Source organism: Mytilus edulis, chromosome 7, assembly GCF_963676685.1.
Source record: "Mytilus edulis chromosome 7, xbMytEdul2.2, whole genome shotgun sequence".
In the NCBI taxonomy this organism is placed as follows: Eukaryota; Metazoa; Mollusca; class Bivalvia; order Mytilida; family Mytilidae; genus Mytilus; species Mytilus edulis.
Genome location: NC_092350.1, coordinates 70064389 through 70085274, shown reverse-complemented (window position 1 = coordinate 70085274; position 20886 = coordinate 70064389). Strand labels below are relative to the sequence as shown.

Genomic DNA, 20886 nt, shown 5'->3' with positions numbered 1-20886 from the left:
TCAGCTATATTATGGTGAGAACAAGACTAATATGTAATATAAAAAAAGAAGTTTTGGTGTTATTGCCAATGAGACAACTCTTCACAAGCGATAAAATGACACAGAAATTAACAACTATAGGTCCCTGTAAGGCCTTCAACAATGAACAAAGCCCATACCGCATAGTCAGCTATAAAAGGCCCTGAATTGTCAAATGTGAAACAGTTCAAATGAGAAAACTAATGGCCTAGTTACAGTAATGTACAAATAAATGAATGAAAACAAATATGTAACACAGCAACAAATGACAACCACTGAATTACAGGCTCCTGACTTGGGACAGACACATACATACTAAATGGAATGCAACTGAGATCAAATACTACCCAATTACTTAATATACCAAAGGCAAGAAAAAATGCATTTAGAAGATCTTTTACATATTCTGGCCCCACTTTATGGAATAAACTTCCCAACTCCCCCCTAACCTGGGACAGTGGTGTTACAGTACAACATAAGAACGAACTATACAAATCAATTAGAATAGGTTTAACTCATCAGTTGGATACAAATAGAAAAACATTGAAAAAAAAGTGAAAGTGGCTTGTCACTTATATCCCCAAAAAAATACCAGTAGAAAAAATCGCAGACTACATTGCAAATGGCCGCAATTCCTGTTTTTGAAACTAAATAGGGACTCGACCTTTGAAAAAACATGATAATTTTAAGGATTTTGTTAACAATCTCAAAAAAAAATTTTTTTTTAAATAATTCCAAGCTACCGACCCTTTTATTTTTCAAAAATGATTTAACCGGAAACACACATTATTTTTTTTAGGCCTGACACATTATTTTTACTCCCAGCTGTTGCACTCCAGGTGAGCATGCTACCAAATAGGCCATGGAGGTGGTCAAAATGTATTTGAAAAAAATTATTGTAAAATTTTCAGAAAAAATCAAAAGTTTATTTTTGGTAAATCAAAACTGCTTTTTTTTTTAACAAAAATAGCCAGTTAATAAAAATCATTAATATCACACAAAATGCTAGGCGAAATCAAATTTGACAATAAGTACTATATTGTTTCTCTTTATAGTACTGCAGACAGTACTCACTATTGTTCGACACTATAGAAGTTTTTAACAAATGCCTTATTAAATTACCTGATAGAGTCAATCTCCCCTGAACGTCTTTTGTTATACATAAGAAGTCTTGTCTCAGTTAAGGTTGCAACTAATCGGTATGTATCAGCAGAAGCTTGAAGCTCAGTTTTTTCCAGTTGATTTATTATATACTCATTTATTTTTCGTATGTCTTCTGGAGCTGGAATCTCCCTCTCGTGAGTCAGCTTTCTAGTCGTTAACACGCTTCTTGCAATTTTTGTCACTTTCTCTGACCATTCTACCGTTATAAGTTGAAGAAGTTCTTTACATGTTTTCTTCTCTTCTTTAGAACCTGAATTTTTTACCAGGTATGCCCATTTAATATTTACCATTCTAACAAGGTCGTATTTAAGTTTGATAGCATTTGATGGTGATTTTAACTCTTCTTCATCATCTAGAAGTGGCATAGCCACTTCTAAGGCTGCTGATGCCAATTTCTCAAAGTATTCAGGTTTTAAAAACTCCCACATTGGTATTTCCATATCTGTTTCTGAAGTTTGGGCATTAGGTTTCTCACTTTGTTTTTCTGTATCATTTATTATTATACTGTCTTTGTTACTTCTCAAAATTTGAAGATAGCGACTACATAAACGCATCCTTCCTGATGCTGTGTTCTTTCTTTTAAGAATATTGTCATATGAGCGACGCAGCCATGATTCCCCCAAGCCCAAAATTATTGGGTCCTTTTGTGCAATTTTGGATGTAACATCAACTGTCATAGTAGGAAAAACTTCCTTGAGCATTAATTTTGAAACTTGTGCTACATTCAATTGGCCACTTAATATGTTTGATTCCAAAATTACAGATTTCTTGGACTGCTTTTTCTTTTCTTTATCCTTACACTTTGACTGATGCCTACCAAGAGTGTTCTTCAACATCCATTCAAAGCAATCTGGGCATGGACCGTAGTCACTAACATTAAATGATTTAACTGGTCTTCGAGATAATAACATTTCTCCCTTCTCATCTGATACAACTTTCAAGTTGTGTCTATGGTCTCCATGTACTCTTACATAATTTTTGCTTAAATTCTTTATTTCTTTTGCATGCTTTGCCTTTACATGAATCTGAATATGTTGTACAAGTCTGTTACAAAACAAACAGGCATGATAGGAGTTGTACACTCTGTCCCCTTTCTTTCTAGGTTGATTTGATTTTTTCTCCAAAGATTTCATTACTTTTCTGACATAAATGTGTGGTTTATCATCTGCAAAAAGTTTATCACCATCAAATTCTTCTAGTGTTTCCTCATTGTCTGATAAATTGTTCATATTTTCATCAAAATGTTCATCAACAGTTGTTGCATCATTGTTTTCTTTTTTTAATTCATCTATCTGATCTACAATATCAAATGAGTTTTCTAGAACATCTGTCTGATTTATAAAATCCTTTGAGTTTTCCAGTACTATTCCTTCCAAATGTTCATCATCTAAACTGTCAAGTGCTTGAAAACTTAATTCTGGCAAATACTTCATAATCGTGTCCAGATCTTCCCATTCATTTTCAGAATCTGAAAATTAAAAATAGAATAGATAAGCTGTAATTACAAAGGTTGCCTTGTCTCCTTATTGATATAACAAAATCTTACTTACTTTGACTAAATTCCATTCATATGAAAAAGACAAAATGACCACTAAGGCCACACAAAAAAAAATAATTGTTCTTCAGATTTTTCTCAAATGAAAAAAGGGGGGCAATGTGCCAATTTTTTTTATATATAATCTGATGAAGCGAAAAAATGTTTAGGTGTCTGATATTTAAATTTACAATATAAGCCCAATAAATAGGATTCAAATGTAGAGTCCTTCCTGTTTAAATCAAATTGAAAATTCAGCAGATCTACAAACAAATTGCTTATGATTTAATGAAAGCAATGGGAGACACTTTTAATTTTGAAAAAGCCCTTACATTATAAAGAATAGCTATAATATTAAGATACCATCAATATCACTTCCAGCTTTCAGATATCGCAGATCAAATTTATTCGTTCATTGTGTAATCATACGTTTTTTGATTGAGTTAAGTCTGCCAAATGATATTTTATCGTATGTTTTTCTATGTTGTGATGTTATGCTATTGTTTCAGAAAAAGGGAGAAGGTTTGGGCCCATTAAAACGTTTAATCCCGCTGCAAATGTTTGCACCTGTCCTAAGTCAGGAATCTGATGTACAGTAGTTGTCGTTTGTTTATGTAATATATACGTGTTTCTCGTTTCTCGTTTTGTTTAAATAGATTAGACCGTTGGTTTTCCCGTTTGAATGGTTTTACACTAGTAATTTTGGGGCCCTTTATAGCTTGTTGTTCGGTGTGAGCCAAGGCTCCGTGTTGAAGGCCGTACTTTTAACCTATAATGGTTTAATTTTTAAATTGTTATTTGGATGGAGAGTTGTCTCATTGGCACTCACACCACATCTTCCTATATCTATTTGTTATTTGAGCCTATGATAAAGGGAATAAATCAAATTATTTTAATGATCTGCATGCATGTACTTCAGGGGATCCATTCCATGTAGCCATATATACTAAATTAGCCCCCACCATAAAACTAGCCCTTACCCATACCTAACACTATCCCTAGCCCTAAAACCATTTTCAGAATATTGGATGATATTGGTGTTGTTACAAACAAAGATGATGACTTTGTATTGTGTAACGATCCAGAAAGCGGTATAATTGTATTAGGATGCAAGGCTAATTTAAAGTTTCAGTGCACAATGTCAGAGAATTTTTTTGCTGTTGCTACCTAGTTAATCATTTAGTTGTTATATATAAATAAAATTGGTGCAATTAGATGATTATCTTATTGGGGCAAATGATACCTATAGTTTTGAAAATTAGGTGGCGCAATTAAGTTGTGGCGCAATTAAGTTACTTTTTGGCGCAAAAAGATATCGCCCATATATTGTACATAACATATTGTTTAATAAAATTTTGATTAAATGTAATGTGTAATTTAATTAATTACTTTAGTAAAGTAATTGTAATTTAATTAATTATATTTCAAAAATTGTGTAATGTGTAATTTAATTAATTACATTCCAATGTAATTGACCCCAAGTCTGGTTTGTATAATAAAGAGACAAATAATTTTCTATTTAGGAACTTCTCACTGTTGTCCTACTTTTCTGCAAACTTGTAGGATTAGGGAAATAACTTGCTGTAAGGTGTTATTTTTTAGTCAACATTGGCAACAAATAAACACATTTTTCAAAACGTCATTGTCATTTTAATTTACAGCTTCAAAAAGTTTATAAAGAATTGCTTCCTTTTTGGTGTCACTAGAGTGTTTGTAAACAAAGGACAAATCAACTTTGTCATTCATGACCCTAATCAATTTAGAAATGGAAGAGTATTTTTGATAATTATCTCCATTTTAAGAATCTTGTGAATGCTTGTGTAGCATATTTTTAACATTCATTTCTGTGCTTACTATTTGCTTGACCATAATTACTCCAAAAAAGTTACTTCAATGCTATAGTCTGTGACTTAAAATTCATGATTCACATTTCTTTAAGGGGGTACAATTTTCAAAAAAATTTAAAAACCTTTAAATATTAACAAATTGTGTCCTTGTATCACCATGGCAATTAGTATTATATTACTGTCATTTTTAGGATGATCATGCCTTAATGTATATGTGACAAACACATTTAAGCTATACCTGGTATACTTTCCTCTTCCCATGGCATATAGTCTGGATCTTTTATTTGATCATCATCTGATACATCATTAACCACTATTTCTGTGTTTTTGATTTCAGAATTAACACTACTACAATCTCCTTTTATACCAGATAATCCATCTTCACTTTCATGATCTGTAAAAAAAATAAAAAACATATTTTAGTTTTATCTTTATTATAAAAATTGGGATTTAAATTTTTTTTTTATTAAAGAAGGATTAATTTTAAAAAAAATTACAAAATTTTAGGAAAGCACAATTTCAGAAATTGTATAGCAAAACTGAAGCATCAGCAGTCCCACAATGCATCAGTACTTACCACAATACATCAGTACATCTGGCAATACCAAGTTACATAATACATTCCTTTAAACAACTTAAAACTTCAAAATTCCAAGATGCATCAGTAACTCCAGCAATACCAAAGAATTTGTAAAACTTTCAATACGACTTTCACAGAATAGCTAAGGAGGACTTGCAGATACTCCACATAGACCCTCCAATCATGAATATTATATACTCCCCCCCCCCCCCCCATTTATCATATGCATACCTAGATTTTGTATAAAACTGTAATACAATTGGTATTATACCTTTTTTAATCAGTTTAGTATTATCCTGGAGAATCTGTTCAACCATCTCATCATCATTCCCCACTATTTCTGTATTTTCTAATTCAGAATTGACACTACTACAGTCTCCTTTTATACCAGATAATCCATCTGCACTTTCATGATCTGTAAAAAAAAAAAAAAAACATATTTTAGTTTTATTTATGTTATAAAAATTGGGATTTAAATTCTTTTTTCTTATTAAAGAAGAATTAATTTCAAAAAAATAACAAAATTTTAGGAAAGCACAATTTCAGAAATTGTATAGCAAAACTGAAGCATCAGCAGTCCCACAATGCATCAGTACCTCCCACAATACACATGATACATCAGTACATCCCACAATGCATCAGTAAGTCCCACAATGCATCAGTACATCCCACAATACACATGATACATCAGTACATCCCACAATGCATCAGTACGTCCCACAATACATCCAGCAATACCAAGTTACATAATACATTCCTTTAAACAACTTAAAACTTCAGCAGTCCTACAATGTGTCAGTAAATTCCAAGATGCATCAGTAACTCCAGCAATACCAAAGAATTTGTAAAACTTTCAATACGACTTTCACAGAATAGCTAAGGAGGACTTGTAGATACTGGACACAGACCCTCCAATCATGAATATTATATACTCCCCCCCCCCCCCATTTATCATATGCATACCTAGATTTTGTATAAAACTGTAATACAATTGGTATTATACCTTTTTTAATCAGTTTAGTATTATCCTGGAGAATCTGTTCAACCATCTCATCATCATTCCCCACTATTTCTGTATTTTCTAATTCAGAATTGACACTACTACAGTCTCCTTTTATACCAGATAATCCATCTGCACTTTCATGATCTGTAAAAAAAAAAAAAAAAAACATATTTTAGTTTTATTTATGTTATAAAAATTGGGATTTAAATTCTTTTTTCTTATTAAAGAAGAATTAATTTCAAAAAAATAACAAAATTTTAGGAAAGCACAATTTCAGAAATTGTATAGCAAAACTGAAGCATCAGCAGTCCCACAATGCATCAGTACCTCCCACAATACACATGATACATCAGTACATCCCACAATGCATCAGTAAGTCCCACAATGCATCAGTACATCCCACAATACACATGATACATCAGTACATCCCACAATGCATCAGTACGTCCCACAATACATCCAGCAATACCAAGTTACATAATACATTCCTTTAAACAACTTAAAACTTCAGCAGTCCTACAATGTGTCAGTAAATTCCAAGATGCATCAGTAACTCCAGCAATACCAAAGAATTTGTAAAACTTTCAATACGACTTTCACAGAATAGCTAAGGAGGACTTGTAGATACTGGACACAGACCCTCCAATCATGAATATTATATACTCCCCCCCCCCATTTATCATATGCATACCTAGATTTTGTATAAAACTGTAATACAATTGGTATTATACCTTTTTTAATCAGTTTAGTATTATCCTGGAGAATCTGTTCAACCATCTCATCATCATTCCCCACTATTTCTGTATTTTCTAATTCAGAATTGACACTACTACAGTCTCCTTTTATACCAGATAATCCATCTGCACTTTCATGATCTGTAAAAAAAAAAAAAAAAACATATTTTAGTTTTATTTATGTTATAAAAATTGGGATTTAAATTCTTTTTTCTTATTAAAGAAGAATTAATTTCAAAAAAATAACAAAATTTTAGGAAAGCACAATTTCAGAAATTGTATAGCAAAACTGAAGCATCAGCAGTCCCACAATGCATCAGTACCTCCCACAATACACATGATACATCAGTACATCCCACAATGCATCAGTAAGTCCCACAATGCATCAGTACATCCCACAATACACATGATACATCAGTACATCCCACAATGCATCAGTACGTCCCACAATACATCCAGCAATACCAAGTTACATAATACATTCCTTTAAACAACTTAAAACTTCAGCAGTCCTACAATGTGTCAGTAAATTCCAAGATGCATCAGTAACTCCAGCAATACCAAAGAATTTGTAAAACTTTCAATACGACTTTCACAGAATAGCTAAGGAGGACTTGTAGATACTGGACACAGACCCTCCAATCATGAATATTATATACTCCCCCCCCCCATTTATCATATGCATACCTAGATTTTGTATAAAACTGTAATACAATTGGTATTATACCTTTTTTAATCAGTTTAGTATTATCCTGGAGAATCTGTTCAACCATCTCATCATCATTCCCCACTATTTCTGTATTTTCTAATTCAGAATTGACACTACTACAGTCTCCTTTTATACCAGATAATCCATGCGCACTTTCATGATCTGTAAAAAAAAAATAAAAAACATATTTTAGTTTTATTTATGTTATAAAAATTGGGATTTAAATTCTTTTTTTTATTAAAGAAGAATTAATTTTAAAAAAATAACAAAATTTTAGGAAAGCACAATTTCAGAAATTGTATAGCAAAACTGAAGCATCAGCAGTCCCACAATGCATCAGTACGTCCCACAATACACATGATACATCAGTACATCCCACAATGCATCAGTAAGTCCCACAATACATCCAGCAATACCAAGTTACATAATACATTCCTTTAAACAACTTAAAACTTTAGAAGTCCCACAATGTGTCAGTAAATTCCAAGATGCATCAGTAACTCCAGCAATACCAAAGAATTTGTAAAACTTTCAATACGACTTTCACAGAATAGCTAAGGAGGACTTGTAGATACTCGACACAGACCCTCCAATCCTGAATATTATATATTATATACCCCCCCCCCCCTCTTTATCATATGCATACCTAGATTTTGTATAAAACTGTAATACAATTGGTATTATACCTTTTTTAATCAGTTTAGTATTATCCTGGAGAATCTGTTCAACCATCTCATCATCATTCCCCACTATTTCTGTATTTTGTAATTCAGAATTGACACTACTACAGTCTCCTTTTATACCAGATAATCCATGCGCACTTTCATGATCTGTAAAAAAAAAATAAAAAACATAATTTAGTTTTATTTATGTTATAAAAATTGGGATTTAAATTCTTTTTTCTTAATAAAGAAGAATTAATTTCAAAAAAATAACAAAATTTTAGGAAAGCACAATTTCAGAAATTGTATAGCAAAACTGAAGCATCAGCAGTCCCACAATGCATCAGTACATCCCACAATACACATGATACATCAGTACATCCCACAATGCATCAGTAAGTCCCACAATGCATCAGTACCTCCCACAATACACATGATACATCAGTACATCCCACAATGCATCAGTACGTCCCACAATACATCCAGCAATACCAAGTTACATAATACATTCCTTTAAACAACTTAAAACTTCAGCAGTCCCACAATGTGTCAGTAAATTCCAAGATGCATCAGTAACTCCAGCAATACCAAAGAATTTGTAAAACTTTCAATACGACTTTCACAGAATAGCTAAGGAGGACTTGTAGATACTGGACACAGACCCTCCAATCCTGAATATTATATACTCCCCCCCCCCCCCCATTTATCATATGCATACCTAGATTTTGTATAAAACTGTAATACAATTGGTATTATACCTTTTTTAATCAGTTTAGTATTATCCTGGAGAATCTGTTCAACCATCTCATCATCATTCCCCACTATTTCTGTATTTTCTAATTCAGAATTGACACTACTACAGTCTCCTTTTATACCAGATAATCCATCTGCACTTTCATGATCTGTAAAAAAAAAATAAAAAACATATTTTAGTTTTATTTATGTTATAAAAATTGGGATTTAAATTCTTTTTTCTTATTAAAGAAGAATTAATTTTAAAAAAATAACAAAATTTAAGAAAGCACAATTTCAGAAATTGTATAGCAAAACTGTAGCATCAGAAGTCCCACAATGCATCAGTACATCCCACAATACACATGATACATCAGTACATCCCACAACGCATCAGTACGTCCCAAAATACATCCAGCAATACCAATTTACATAATACATTCCTTTAAACAACTTAAAACTTTAGAAGTCCCACAATGTGTCAGTAAATTCCAAGATGCATCAGTAACTCCAGCAATACCAAAGAATTTGTAAAACTTTCAATACGACTTTCACAGAATAGCTAAGGAGGACTTGTAGATACTGGACACAGACCCTCCAATGATGAATATTATATACTCCCCCCCCCCATTTATCATATGCATACCTAGATTTTGTATAAAACTGTAATACAATTGGTATTATACCTTTTTTAATCAGTTTAGTATTATCCTGGAGAATCTGTTCAACCATCTCATCATCATTCCCCACTATTTCTGTATTTTCTAATTCAGAATTGACACTACTACAGTCTCCTTTTATACCAGATAATCCATCTGCACTTTCATGATCTGTAAAAAAAAATAAAAAACATAATTTAGTTTTATTTATGTTATAAAATTGGGATTTAAATTCTTTTTTCTTATTAAAGAAGAATTAATTTAAAAAAAATAACAAAATTTTAGGAAAGCACAATTTCAGAAATTGTATAGCAAAACTGAAGCATCAGCAGTCCCACAATGCATCAGTACATCCCACAATACACATGATACATCAGTACATTCCACAATGCATCAGTACGTCCCACAATACATCCAGCAATACCAAGTTACATAATACATTCCTTTAAACAACTTAAAACTTTAGAAGTCCCACAATGTGTCAGTAAATTCCAAGATGCATCAGTAACTCCAGCAATACCAAAGAATTTGTAAAACTTTCAATACGACTTTCACAGAATAGCTAAGGAGGACTTGTAGATACTGGACACAGACCCTCCAATCATGAATACTATATACTCCCCCCCCTTCCATTTATCATATGCATACCTAGATTTTGTATAAAACTGTAATACAATTGGTATTATACCTTTTTTAATCAGTTTAGTATTATTCTGGAGAATCTGTTCAACCATCTCATCATCATTCCCCACTATTTCTGTATTTTCTAATTCAGAATTGACACTACTACAGTCTCCTTTTATACCAGATAATCCATCTGCACTTTCCTGATCTGTAAAAAAAAATAAAAAACATATTTTAGTTTTATTTATGTTATAAAAATTGGGATTTATAAAAAAAAAATTATTAATGAAGGATTAAATACACCTTATCGCTATTTCCGCTTGACCCAAGAATCTGTTCCGCTTGAACTTTTGACGTCATACAACAATCTCTTTTCCATTGTGGCGTCAGATATTTTCTATTATGACGTCAAAATTTTACGGGAACTTGTGTGATTTCCAGTAATGGCGGACAAATAGCGATAAGGTGTATTAAAAATCAAAGTGCTGGAAAGCACCACTTGAAGATTGCAACTGTAGTTGCGCATAATTTTAAAATTTATCCAAGCAATGTTTTTTTATGTTTTATTAATAACAACAGTGAATGTATTCCTTTCTCCTGATATGTTGAATAATTGCCTATTTACCAAAATAGTTGATATAGCTCATTTACTGTTCCCTGAACATGTTCCTTTTCATGCCCACAAGAGTATGAACGCAAATTTTTTGAGGTCATATAAAAATTGGCTGTATCATCAACTCTCCTGCTATGCAAGGCATCAAATGTATGCCTTTCTTTTGCTTGAGATGAAATATTAGGAATAAAGTGCCTACCTCCATTAAAATAAATATGAATTTTGCATATCATGAATTATTTCTAAGGCCACTTTTTTTTTATTAGTTGGTTTACGGGATTCTTCTTAAAAAAGGAAGGGTAGGAGGTCGAAAAAAAAATAAAAATAAAAATAATGAAAAAATATAGGGTAGGAGGTCGAAAAAAAAATAAAAATAAAAATTGGAATTAATGCTGGTTTTTTTTAACCAAAAATGGAGAGAAACAACAAACAATGACATTACTCTATATAATAGTGTATTATACTAACAATGTATGCAGATCGTTTCATAATTTGGTATTAATTCTTGCTGTTTTATTTTAAATTAAATGTGTTACAAGGAGTCAAATGTCAATGTAGATTGATGAAAGAAGATATATATATTAAATGTCCCTGATGAAAGGGAAGTGTTTTATCCAATTGCATTTCTCTTTGTTCTGTGTATTTATTTATCAAATTTAGATCAGGGAGTGACAAAATTCCTCATAACACAATACAATTTTATTGAGGAAATACCATATGCGCTCTGCAGGTCATATGCCTTCATATGTGGTACATGAAAACATGTCCTTTTTAGGCTTTTTATGCTATTTTACACTGCTATAAGTATTAGCTTATATCTCGAAGTGTCCTGTGATTGTCCCTTTTTATAAATGTTGAAGTGATTTTAATTGTCCTGCATTCTATGACAGTAATACATGTTCTGATTTTGTGTTGGGATATTGTTCACCATACCCCATCTCTGTTCCATTAAATCTTAATGGGTACCGTGGGAAGGTATTTATATAATAAGGCCAATTAATGACACCCATCCCTGGCAGCAAGTTAAAAGATCCTTCCCTTTAGTGACGTCTGGCAAGGCTATTTAAAAACAAATCTGGGATGCCAGGAAGCCTTGCCAGACGTCATAATTATTTGGACTAGTACCTGTAATGGAACTAAAACAGCCCCTTTCAACGGGTCTCAGACTTTCTGATCAACACTTGAACCAAAGTTGACCCGCCGTCAACCTCACTGACTGTCTGAAACAGGGATTCAAACACGGGCACTTGTTTCTATCCATAGGAAGGTCGACTATCCATATAAATAGAACTTCTAGAAACAAGTGCCTGTGGGTTCAAACTAGCGATGGTCCGACCTTTTAAACCAAAATACCCAAACGATCTCAAAAATAATTTTCATTTTTATTATTCATGACTGCGATGTTCAATTTGTTCAACCGCTAGATTTACACCGAAAATCTCCAACAATTAATGGGTAAATCTAAGTACGTAGTCTTTAGTCTTTACAAGTACGTATTGTAAAATCGTATCTGGTCCTCCATTTTCAACTGGTTCCTTTTCACCGCATTAGATCATGATGAAACGTTGACTGAACAGGGAACCGCCTTTCAACTGGTTCCTTTTCACCACATTAGATCATGATGAAACGTTGACCGAACAGGGAACCGCACAGGATTTTCGAATCTGACTGGGTATTCCGACTGGAAGAAGAAAGACCGATCTTTTTTTTATCATGTTTTTATTTTTATTTGTACTTCTTCAAACAGAAAAGGGTCGGCGGAATTAAAAAAAATCTTCAAAATCATTTTTATTTTTATTTCAATATCGTGAAATACAGGGTCGGCGGATCCGTAAACCAACTAATAAAAAAAAAGTGGCCTAAACAATAGTCAAACAATTTACAAACCTCCTTCATCCAACTTTTTTTTCTTTTGTTCTTTTATCTTGATTCTGCTCAATTTTCTTTTTCTTTTTCCCTTTCCTGGTGCTTTCTCTGTACATGCTGTATAACAAAAACAAAGCGGTCCTAATTCTGTCCTTATATACATTTACAAATTTGTTGACCCACAGGATCCTTTATTTATTGGACATTCAGGCAGATGTGGATCCTCACAAACATGTTAAACCCCACCACATTCTTTATATGCCTGTTCCAAGTCAGGAGCAATTAGTTTAGTGGTTGTTGTTGGTTCATGTCATCATATTAATTCAATTGTTTTGTCATAAAATAGGCCGTTAGTTTTCTCAATTGAATTATTTCACATTTTTCATGTAAGGGCCTTTTATAGCTGACTATATGGTATGGATTTTCCTCATTATTGAATGCCATACAGTTGCCTTTAGCTATAATGGCTTACATCCACTTCATTTGAGCACTAGTGGATTGTTGTCTCATTGGTAATCACACCACATCTCCTTCGTCTTATAAAATTTGTAAAGCAGATGAAATTACCTGAATATTCCTTCAGTACCCATCTGCAATCTTCTAAAAATTCTGCTAATGTATCTTTCATTTTTTTCTTTTTCAGAATATCTAAAATCATAAATGTAAATTAATGCTATAATTATTGTTGTCTTGAAAATCAAACATACCTGGCCAAACATGGATCTAAATAAAATAAAAGAAATATGCATAATACGACTGAATTGCAGTGATCTTTTTGTGGTATACATGTCTGGTGCAGAAAGAGAGAGACAACATACAATTTAAAACAGTTTCACAGACTTTTTAAAACTTTTAATAATTATAACTTTTGAACATTAACTGAGTCATAACATCTGAATAATCCAAGATGATTTATATTACATGTCAGTAAAAACAATGTCATGAATATGTATAATACATTAAACTAATACGAACTGAAATGCATATTTTTTTATAAGGGAGCTAACTCTGTTGTCTGCAGTCAGTAATTTAACATGGTTTTAGAGGAGCTGACCAAAAAGTACAGGACAAGGTACCACAGGAAGTTATTGGCCCCTTAGAAAATGTAGACGCCAAACATCTGCAGATTTGTAAAATATATTGAAATAATATAGTACAGGTTAACTTTCACTAGACAAGTAGCATTGCAACTACTATAAAGTGAGAACTGCAGTTTTAGTTTGTTTTTTATTGCTGATTTGGATGGAAATGTAGAAGTTTTTCAGCAACTTTTTATTCATTTCTGAAGAATTTAGACATATATAGACTGGTAGTGTTTCTGTTGTTACTTTAACAACTTTAGATATTCAAACTATTAAAGTTTATCAACATTTTCCTAGTCTAGTCAACATTGTTGGAAGACACATATTTGAAATAGCTGTTTTAAGTTTAAAAATAGGTTTTACTGCATTTTCTGACAAAACAAATCAAATTTAAAAAGGTCAATGTATCAAATTCTGGAAAAAATAAAAGAGTTATCAAAACATTAAAAGATCCATCATATTACTACAATAATGAATATCAAAATTCAGTGCATTAAGGGAGCAAAAAAAGCATTTTATTGAACCTTGTCCTTCTACAGAGAACATTAAATGAGCTGAGTCGGATAGAAATCGACCCTTATGCAAATAAATATTCAAACATCTATTAACTAATTTTGAGTTGACAAAAATTTATATGCAAAGTCTGTAACTGTTTGAAAATTGACGCAATATACAAATACCCTCAAATCAGACCAACATCCATCTTTAATTCCGCATTTGAATGTCACAAAATCAAGCAAAGTATTAGCAATGTACATGTATACGTGGACTTGCATTAGGTCGATTTCTATCCGATGCAGCTCAAAGGATAAACAACTTAGTAACATCTTTCTTCATATCAATTTGACTTATTCTGCTGAGAAATTAGTGAATAAACTCATCATAGATACAATTAAGTTTCAGGATTTTATAATAATAACATTATGGCAGATAACTATTTTAAAAAACATATCACAAATTTAATTCTTATACATGGCTAACTATAATGTGTTGTATGACTTGTCATTTTTTTCAATTCAAATCCGAACCACTAAACAGAATGATGTCATATTCAAATTGGAGTTAGACTAAGACAAGCTCTTCACAATATGTATATTATCAAAGTGACTAATTACTTATCCCTACATCATCAACAAATGGAAGGCTGAAAGTGCCAGCAATAGCTCTCTTAATTCTTTTTCTTTTTCAAAGCCAGTATTTTGATACATTTAAGTCTTAATTGCCCTCTACCTTAATTCTATATAGCCAAAGTTGAGACACAGAGTGCACAATTTTTGCCTGAAGCAAGTCTGAATTAGCTCATCCTCTCCCATAAAGGATCTTTTTGACAAATAAAATGTGTCTAGGATTTCAAATTGGTTGTAGTGGATCACATTCTTCTCAAATACATTGATTTTGTAAGTTCAGACATAAGTTGCCATTTTACTTAGCTTTCAAACAGAGTATATTTTTAACCTGGAAATGTATGGAGGGCATGGTTGTTATAAAAGGATGGATGGACTTGTGTATTATACCTGTGGCATTAGAGGGTTAACAAATTTTTTTCACATATACTGTACTTTATAATTAGCCATGCAATGCAAATGAGGTACAAAACTAGCAATGAATCAATGATATATGCTACATAAATTCTTCTGGGTGGGAAAGTTTTGCATAAACAAAACCAAATTTATTTTTTTTTTAAGTTAAGCCTTAAACTAAATATGTGGTCTACCTCTTTAAACTAAGGGAATTCTTTTTACCAGAAAAAAGATAACAAAATAGAAACATGCATGTAATATAGGTACCAGGTACCTTTAGTATTAACTGTAATGGTCATTGTCATTCAAAGACTGAAAGATATTGTTCAAATGTACTGTAAATTCAGAAATTATTGCGTGCATTTATTATTGCGATATTTTCATTTTAGACTTAAATGCGATTTTAATTTTTACGATTTTCAGAAAAATCCTGTTAAATTCATATAAAATATTTCAAAATGCGAGTTTAAATTATTGCGTTTACAACTCAGTCGCATTTTTCGCAATAATAAAAACCTCGCATTAATTTCTGAATTTACAGTATTTGGAATCAATAAAAATGAAGTAGTAAGTTATGGACTTAACTTTTAAAGTAATTTTGTACCTCCTTTGTAAGCAATATGAAAAATAAACTTGTAGAACAAAACTATTCAACTGACAAAACTATTAAACTGACAAAACTTTTAAACTGAATTAAAACATTAACTACCAATGCCTTCTTGCATCATTTTGTCATAGTTCTCGTTGTAAAATGGAATACATGACTTAAGATCTACTGCAACTCTACAAAATATTTAAAAATGTAATGTACTTCACAGCGATCCTAGACCAGGAATCATTATCTAACATATACATGTTACTGAAATCCAGGAAAAACTGAAAATCCCTACTAAATCAATATTTTTAATCTATGATTGCTCATTTGCATGTATTCATGAACAAAGAAGCTGTTCACAATTTAAACATCCATGAATCCTTTGTGAAATTATTTCTTCTAATAGGAGCCAACTTAGACAGATATTTGTAAAATTGCCATTAGATTAAACAGATATAAACATTATGAAATGGGCCACTGGTGAGCTACTCTCATCACTTTACATCTACCATCCCTCATTAGACAATTCAACTTCTAAAGATCATTGCCTCCAATACATTGTCATAACTTCTTTCTTTTTAACTTTTACCTCCCTAAAGAACCTAGAATAATTTCCCCCAAAGTTTCAATGACTTATATCATAGATAAGGCCAAGGCCCAAAATTCCAACAAAAGTTCAGGTCATTCAAAACGAAACACAAACTCCATCTGTAACTCATCATTATACAAAGTTAACTTCATAAAAATGATAAGCTCAATATATCTTCAGGTATAGCCAAAAAATGCTGGACAACTTGTATTTCAGAATGACAAGACATGTACATTATGACAGACATGGGTAAAAATGTATATGTTCCTGCCTCTTTGCCATAGGGAAAAACAATCTAAACTTTTACAAATTTGACTATGTACTTACTCTGCATGGTCACTGTGTATGTAAATAATACATTTCTCATCATCAACCCTAGGCCTTACAACCTTTACTGGCCATCTCACTGCTGTCCCTTTTATTTTTGACCACATAAACATCTGTAAAATTATCATATTTTAATAAATTCCGTTGACTTACTACATGTACTATTTTTACAACTTCAGTTATAATTAATTGCATAACATGTATGATTAATTAGAATCCTTAATTTTGATTGATTGACAACAAAGAAACAGACACTCTTGTTTCTGTATAAAATACAACTGCTATGACTGCACAGAGTATCCATGACAATGTTAAAAAAAATCATTGAAAAACTAACTAAAACTAAATACAACTCTTAATTTCATGGTTGTTCTGCATATGGAGAATAAAAAATTTGTAAGGGTTCCGCGGAACCCAGTGTCTCGCCTACTTTTGCTGTTAATCACACACTCATCAAAAATGATGAAAAAAATCAATAAAATTATTCCTCTCGATACTATCTTTTGATTGTCAGAAGCTTCTGTCCAAGTTTGGTAAAAATCCAGGCTAGTTTAAGAATTTTAAAAATGTTTTAAATACTTTAACTGCAGACTGTATGTAATGTTAACTGGAAGAAAAACTAAGTCCATTTATAAGTAAAATACGGGAAAAATGGAATTTTATTTTTACAAAATTTACTTCTGGATACTATCTCCTGATCATAAACAAGCTTCTGGCCAAGTTTTGTACATTTCCAGGATAGTTTAAGAAAGTTATTAAAATTTTTAAAACTTTAACCACAGAGTGAATGTAATGTTTCCTGGCAGAAAAAACTAAGTCCATTTATAAGTAAAATACGGAAAAAAATGGAATTTTATTTTTCCAAAATTTACTTCTGGATACTATCTCCTGATCATAAACAAGCTTCTGTCAAAGTTTCGTACAATTCAAGGATAGTTTAAGAAAGTTATTAAAATTTCAAAAACTTTAACCACAGAGTGAATATTTGTGGACACCGCCGCCGCCGACGACGACGACGACGGAATGTAGGATCGCTATGTCTCGCTTTTTCGACTAAAGTCGAAGGCTCGACAAAAACAAGGGAAATATATACAAAAATATATACAGCTTATAGGCAGTTTTTTTTAAATTATTGGTCTAAACAGTTTTTTTTATCCAAAATTTGATCTAGCAAGAATTGACTATCACCAAAAGTCATCAATACAAATAACCATTAACATTGTACAAAGAACCACAAGAAAACAAAGAAAAAAAATTAAGACTACACAGTGTATAACAGTAATGTCTGTAAAAAAATCAATATATATGTTGTGTACAAGTTATCATTTTGTACAAATTATAATTTGTACAAGAATATTGTACAAATTATAATTTGTATTTTGACTTTGTACAAGATCTGCAGCCGTCCCGCTAGACCACACGACCACCTGTGGTCTAGCGGGACGGCTGCAGTGCAGGCGATTTGGTGTCACGATATCACAGTAGCATGGGTTCGAATCCCGGCGAGGGAAGAACAAAAAATTTGTGAAAGCAAATTTACAGATCTAACATTGTTGGGTTGATGTTTAGACGAGTTGTATATACATTATGTACACAGCCATGTATCACCATCATTGATGGCGATCCGATGGATACATCTGTTGTAGGGTTGTCACTGACTCAGACGTACTTATATATATATATATATATATATATATATACCTTAATCACTCTTCTACCTTTGACATTAATCCAGAAATCCAGAAACTTCACAAAAGAATAAACATATTCTAAACTCAATGTTTGTGAAAAAAAATAGGCATGAAAATTCTTGTTCCCTCAATTCCAAAATATCCAAATCAAAATCCTCACAAAAGCTGACAGCCTCTGCATAGCCAAAATCATTATCAAAAATGAGTAAAGCAAGTGGAACTTGGTTTAAAATGCAATCAGCCATAACAATTTTTTGTTTGTTTGAATGGCTGACAAAACTTGTCACATGTTAATGACTATAACTTCCTGTTTCATGAAATATGGACAATAACAAGTGGCTTTTGTCCATTATGTGAAATGAATTCTGTGACTTTTTTCCATCCATCAATCCAATCTGTGTCTTATTTCATTTTTTGAATAAAATCTGTTCCACCTAATGGCAACATTAAACAACCGCAACCAGTCGAAACCATGTAATCAGATTTGCAAGAAAACCACTTACACTTAAGATACCTATTATTTCCTTGCGATTGGGTCCTGACAGATTACATAAAATTAACTTTTGAGTTGCATTTAACAATTCTTAAATCTGGGGTTTCAATATTATTATTTCCAACCTTTATATCTGTGACATAATTCATTTGTAATAAAATTTATTTTAATTTTGTTTAATATATATTTGCTTACATATTCTCATACAAGTATACTAAAGAAAAATATTCCAGTTTCTAAAATGTCTTTCCCATCTGCTGAAAGTTGTGCATATCAACAACAGGAGTAAAAAAGGAGTAACTAATATCATAAATAACAAAAAAAGTAATTTCTGCCATTTATAAAAATTAAAATGTGAAATGTAAGAAAAATTTCCATTGGTCCTTTTATGATCACCTGACTCCCAATGATTAAATAGAAGTCAAGGAAAGCAAGTCCCACTATGCCAAATCATGTACAATGTGCATTAACATTACAAATATAATATAGACAAGTACCACAAAATGTTTAAAAATATGTCAGCAATTGCCATGTTCCACACTGCAAAACTGCACAAGAATTCTTGACAACCAAGTCTTCAATTCCCACAATGCCAAATAACACAATACATAATGTGCACTGTAAGTGTTATTCTCCTTTAAATATTCAAAATTTCCTTTTGTTTGGCCTCAGAGGGTTCACACAAAAAGCCTGTTATATCTTAAATTTTTGTATAGTTTGTAGTTTTCTGTGTAAAATTAAAATATCTAAATCTGAAAGGATATTATTGCTGTTTATATTTGATTTATTCAAAGTAAGTTCCTTTGGGTAAATTTAGAGAATTCTTGATTATTTAACAAAAACCTATCATCAAGATAACGATAAAGGTGCATTCACATGGCACAATTTTCCATCCGATTACTTAGCTGTGAAGTCGTTAGTCAAAATCGCATTGTGTAAACAGAAAAATCGGTTGTCGTTTGGTCAATCAGGAAATCATTTCAAATCGGTTGGAACTCTATTTTCATCCAACAAAATGGTTCAAAATATTATCGTGTGAAGGACAAAACAGCAATTGCATCCGATTTTGATAATTATTATAAGATTTATTATACAAATAGTGTCCACGAAAAAAAAAGAAAAGCCAAAGCGTTTTTTTTATGATTCATTTTTTTAACTTTTTTTTTTAAATGAGAACTTTATGAACTGAAATAAAACATAAAAATAATGGGCCCTTCATAACCCCCAATTTCTTCACTACTTTTAGATTACCTCTTATTTTTTCCCGTAAATATTAACTATCATTATTGTTGTACTTTTCTTCTATATATGTATAAGCCGAATTACATGAAGACCTGCATCCTTGTATTTTATAATATAAAAGCTAATAAGATGAATTAAACAAACATAGCATCTTTTAATTCTCTAGTCTCTATTTTTCCGTTTTTCATTTTAAATTAGTATTGCTTTGTTATATTTTTTACCCCTTTGTGTTGTTGGATTTATCAATTAAATGGAATTTAGACATGTCTTTATTGATCTGATTATCATAAACACACCAATTTTGTTTCAGCTATTACTTAAGTTACTCAGATGAGCAGATAAACTGAATGCAAATTTGGCAAAGTCCAAAAACCATGAAACTAAGGTTTAATGCGGTCAAACGACAAATGTCTACTTGACATGTGCAACCTCACTAAATATTGTTGGATTATGTACCAAAATAGCAAATATTGCACATTAAGTCACTTAACTATGAAAAATGATGTTCAAGATCAGATGACATAATTATTGGAAGTAATTACTTCATTATCATTGACCAACCATCAATATGTTACTCCATCACAGGGAATATACATTATATT

General features: G+C 31.7%; 2 protein-coding genes and 1 long non-coding RNA gene across 5 annotated transcripts in view; all 3 read right to left on the bottom strand.

Moving 5' to 3' along the window:
• LOC139482087 (low-density lipoprotein receptor-related protein 6-like) overlaps positions 1 to 20886 on the bottom strand; it is an 86335-nt gene that overhangs the window by 43477 nt on the left and 21972 nt on the right. The window lies entirely within an intron of this gene.
• Positions 1 to 20886, bottom strand: part of LOC139482088 (uncharacterized) — a 47287-nt gene that overhangs the window by 17475 nt on the left and 8926 nt on the right. Inside the window, exons 2-15 of one of the 3 annotated variants that reach the window (XM_071265746.1) lie at positions 16859 to 16971; positions 16057 to 16130; positions 13313 to 13393; positions 12767 to 12862; positions 10331 to 10474; positions 9670 to 9813; positions 9010 to 9153; positions 8276 to 8419; positions 7608 to 7751; positions 6878 to 7021; positions 6147 to 6290; positions 5415 to 5558; positions 4802 to 4957; positions 1141 to 2650 (exon numbers count right to left, since the gene is read on the bottom strand). In XM_071265746.1, the coding sequence (XP_071121847.1) occupies positions 1141 to 2650; positions 4802 to 4957; positions 5415 to 5558; positions 6147 to 6290; positions 6878 to 7021; positions 7608 to 7751; positions 8276 to 8419; positions 9010 to 9153; positions 9670 to 9813; positions 10331 to 10474; positions 12767 to 12862; positions 13313 to 13393; positions 16057 to 16130; positions 16859 to 16971 (3182 nt within the window). Of the gene's footprint in view, positions 1 to 1140; positions 2651 to 4801; positions 4958 to 5414; positions 5559 to 6146; positions 6291 to 6877; positions 7022 to 7607; positions 7752 to 8275; positions 8420 to 9009; positions 9154 to 9669; positions 9814 to 10330; positions 10475 to 12766; positions 12863 to 13312; positions 13394 to 16056; positions 16131 to 16858; positions 17246 to 20886 lie in introns of those variants that run through there. The other 2 variants (XM_071265745.1, XM_071265747.1) reach the window with 2 other exon arrangements.
• Positions 11564 to 12738, bottom strand: LOC139482089 (uncharacterized). Its single transcript, XR_011654768.1, has 2 exons — positions 12349 to 12738; positions 11564 to 12099 (listed from the first exon to the last, which is right to left on the bottom strand). It is a non-coding gene; the product is annotated as an uncharacterized lncRNA (long non-coding RNA).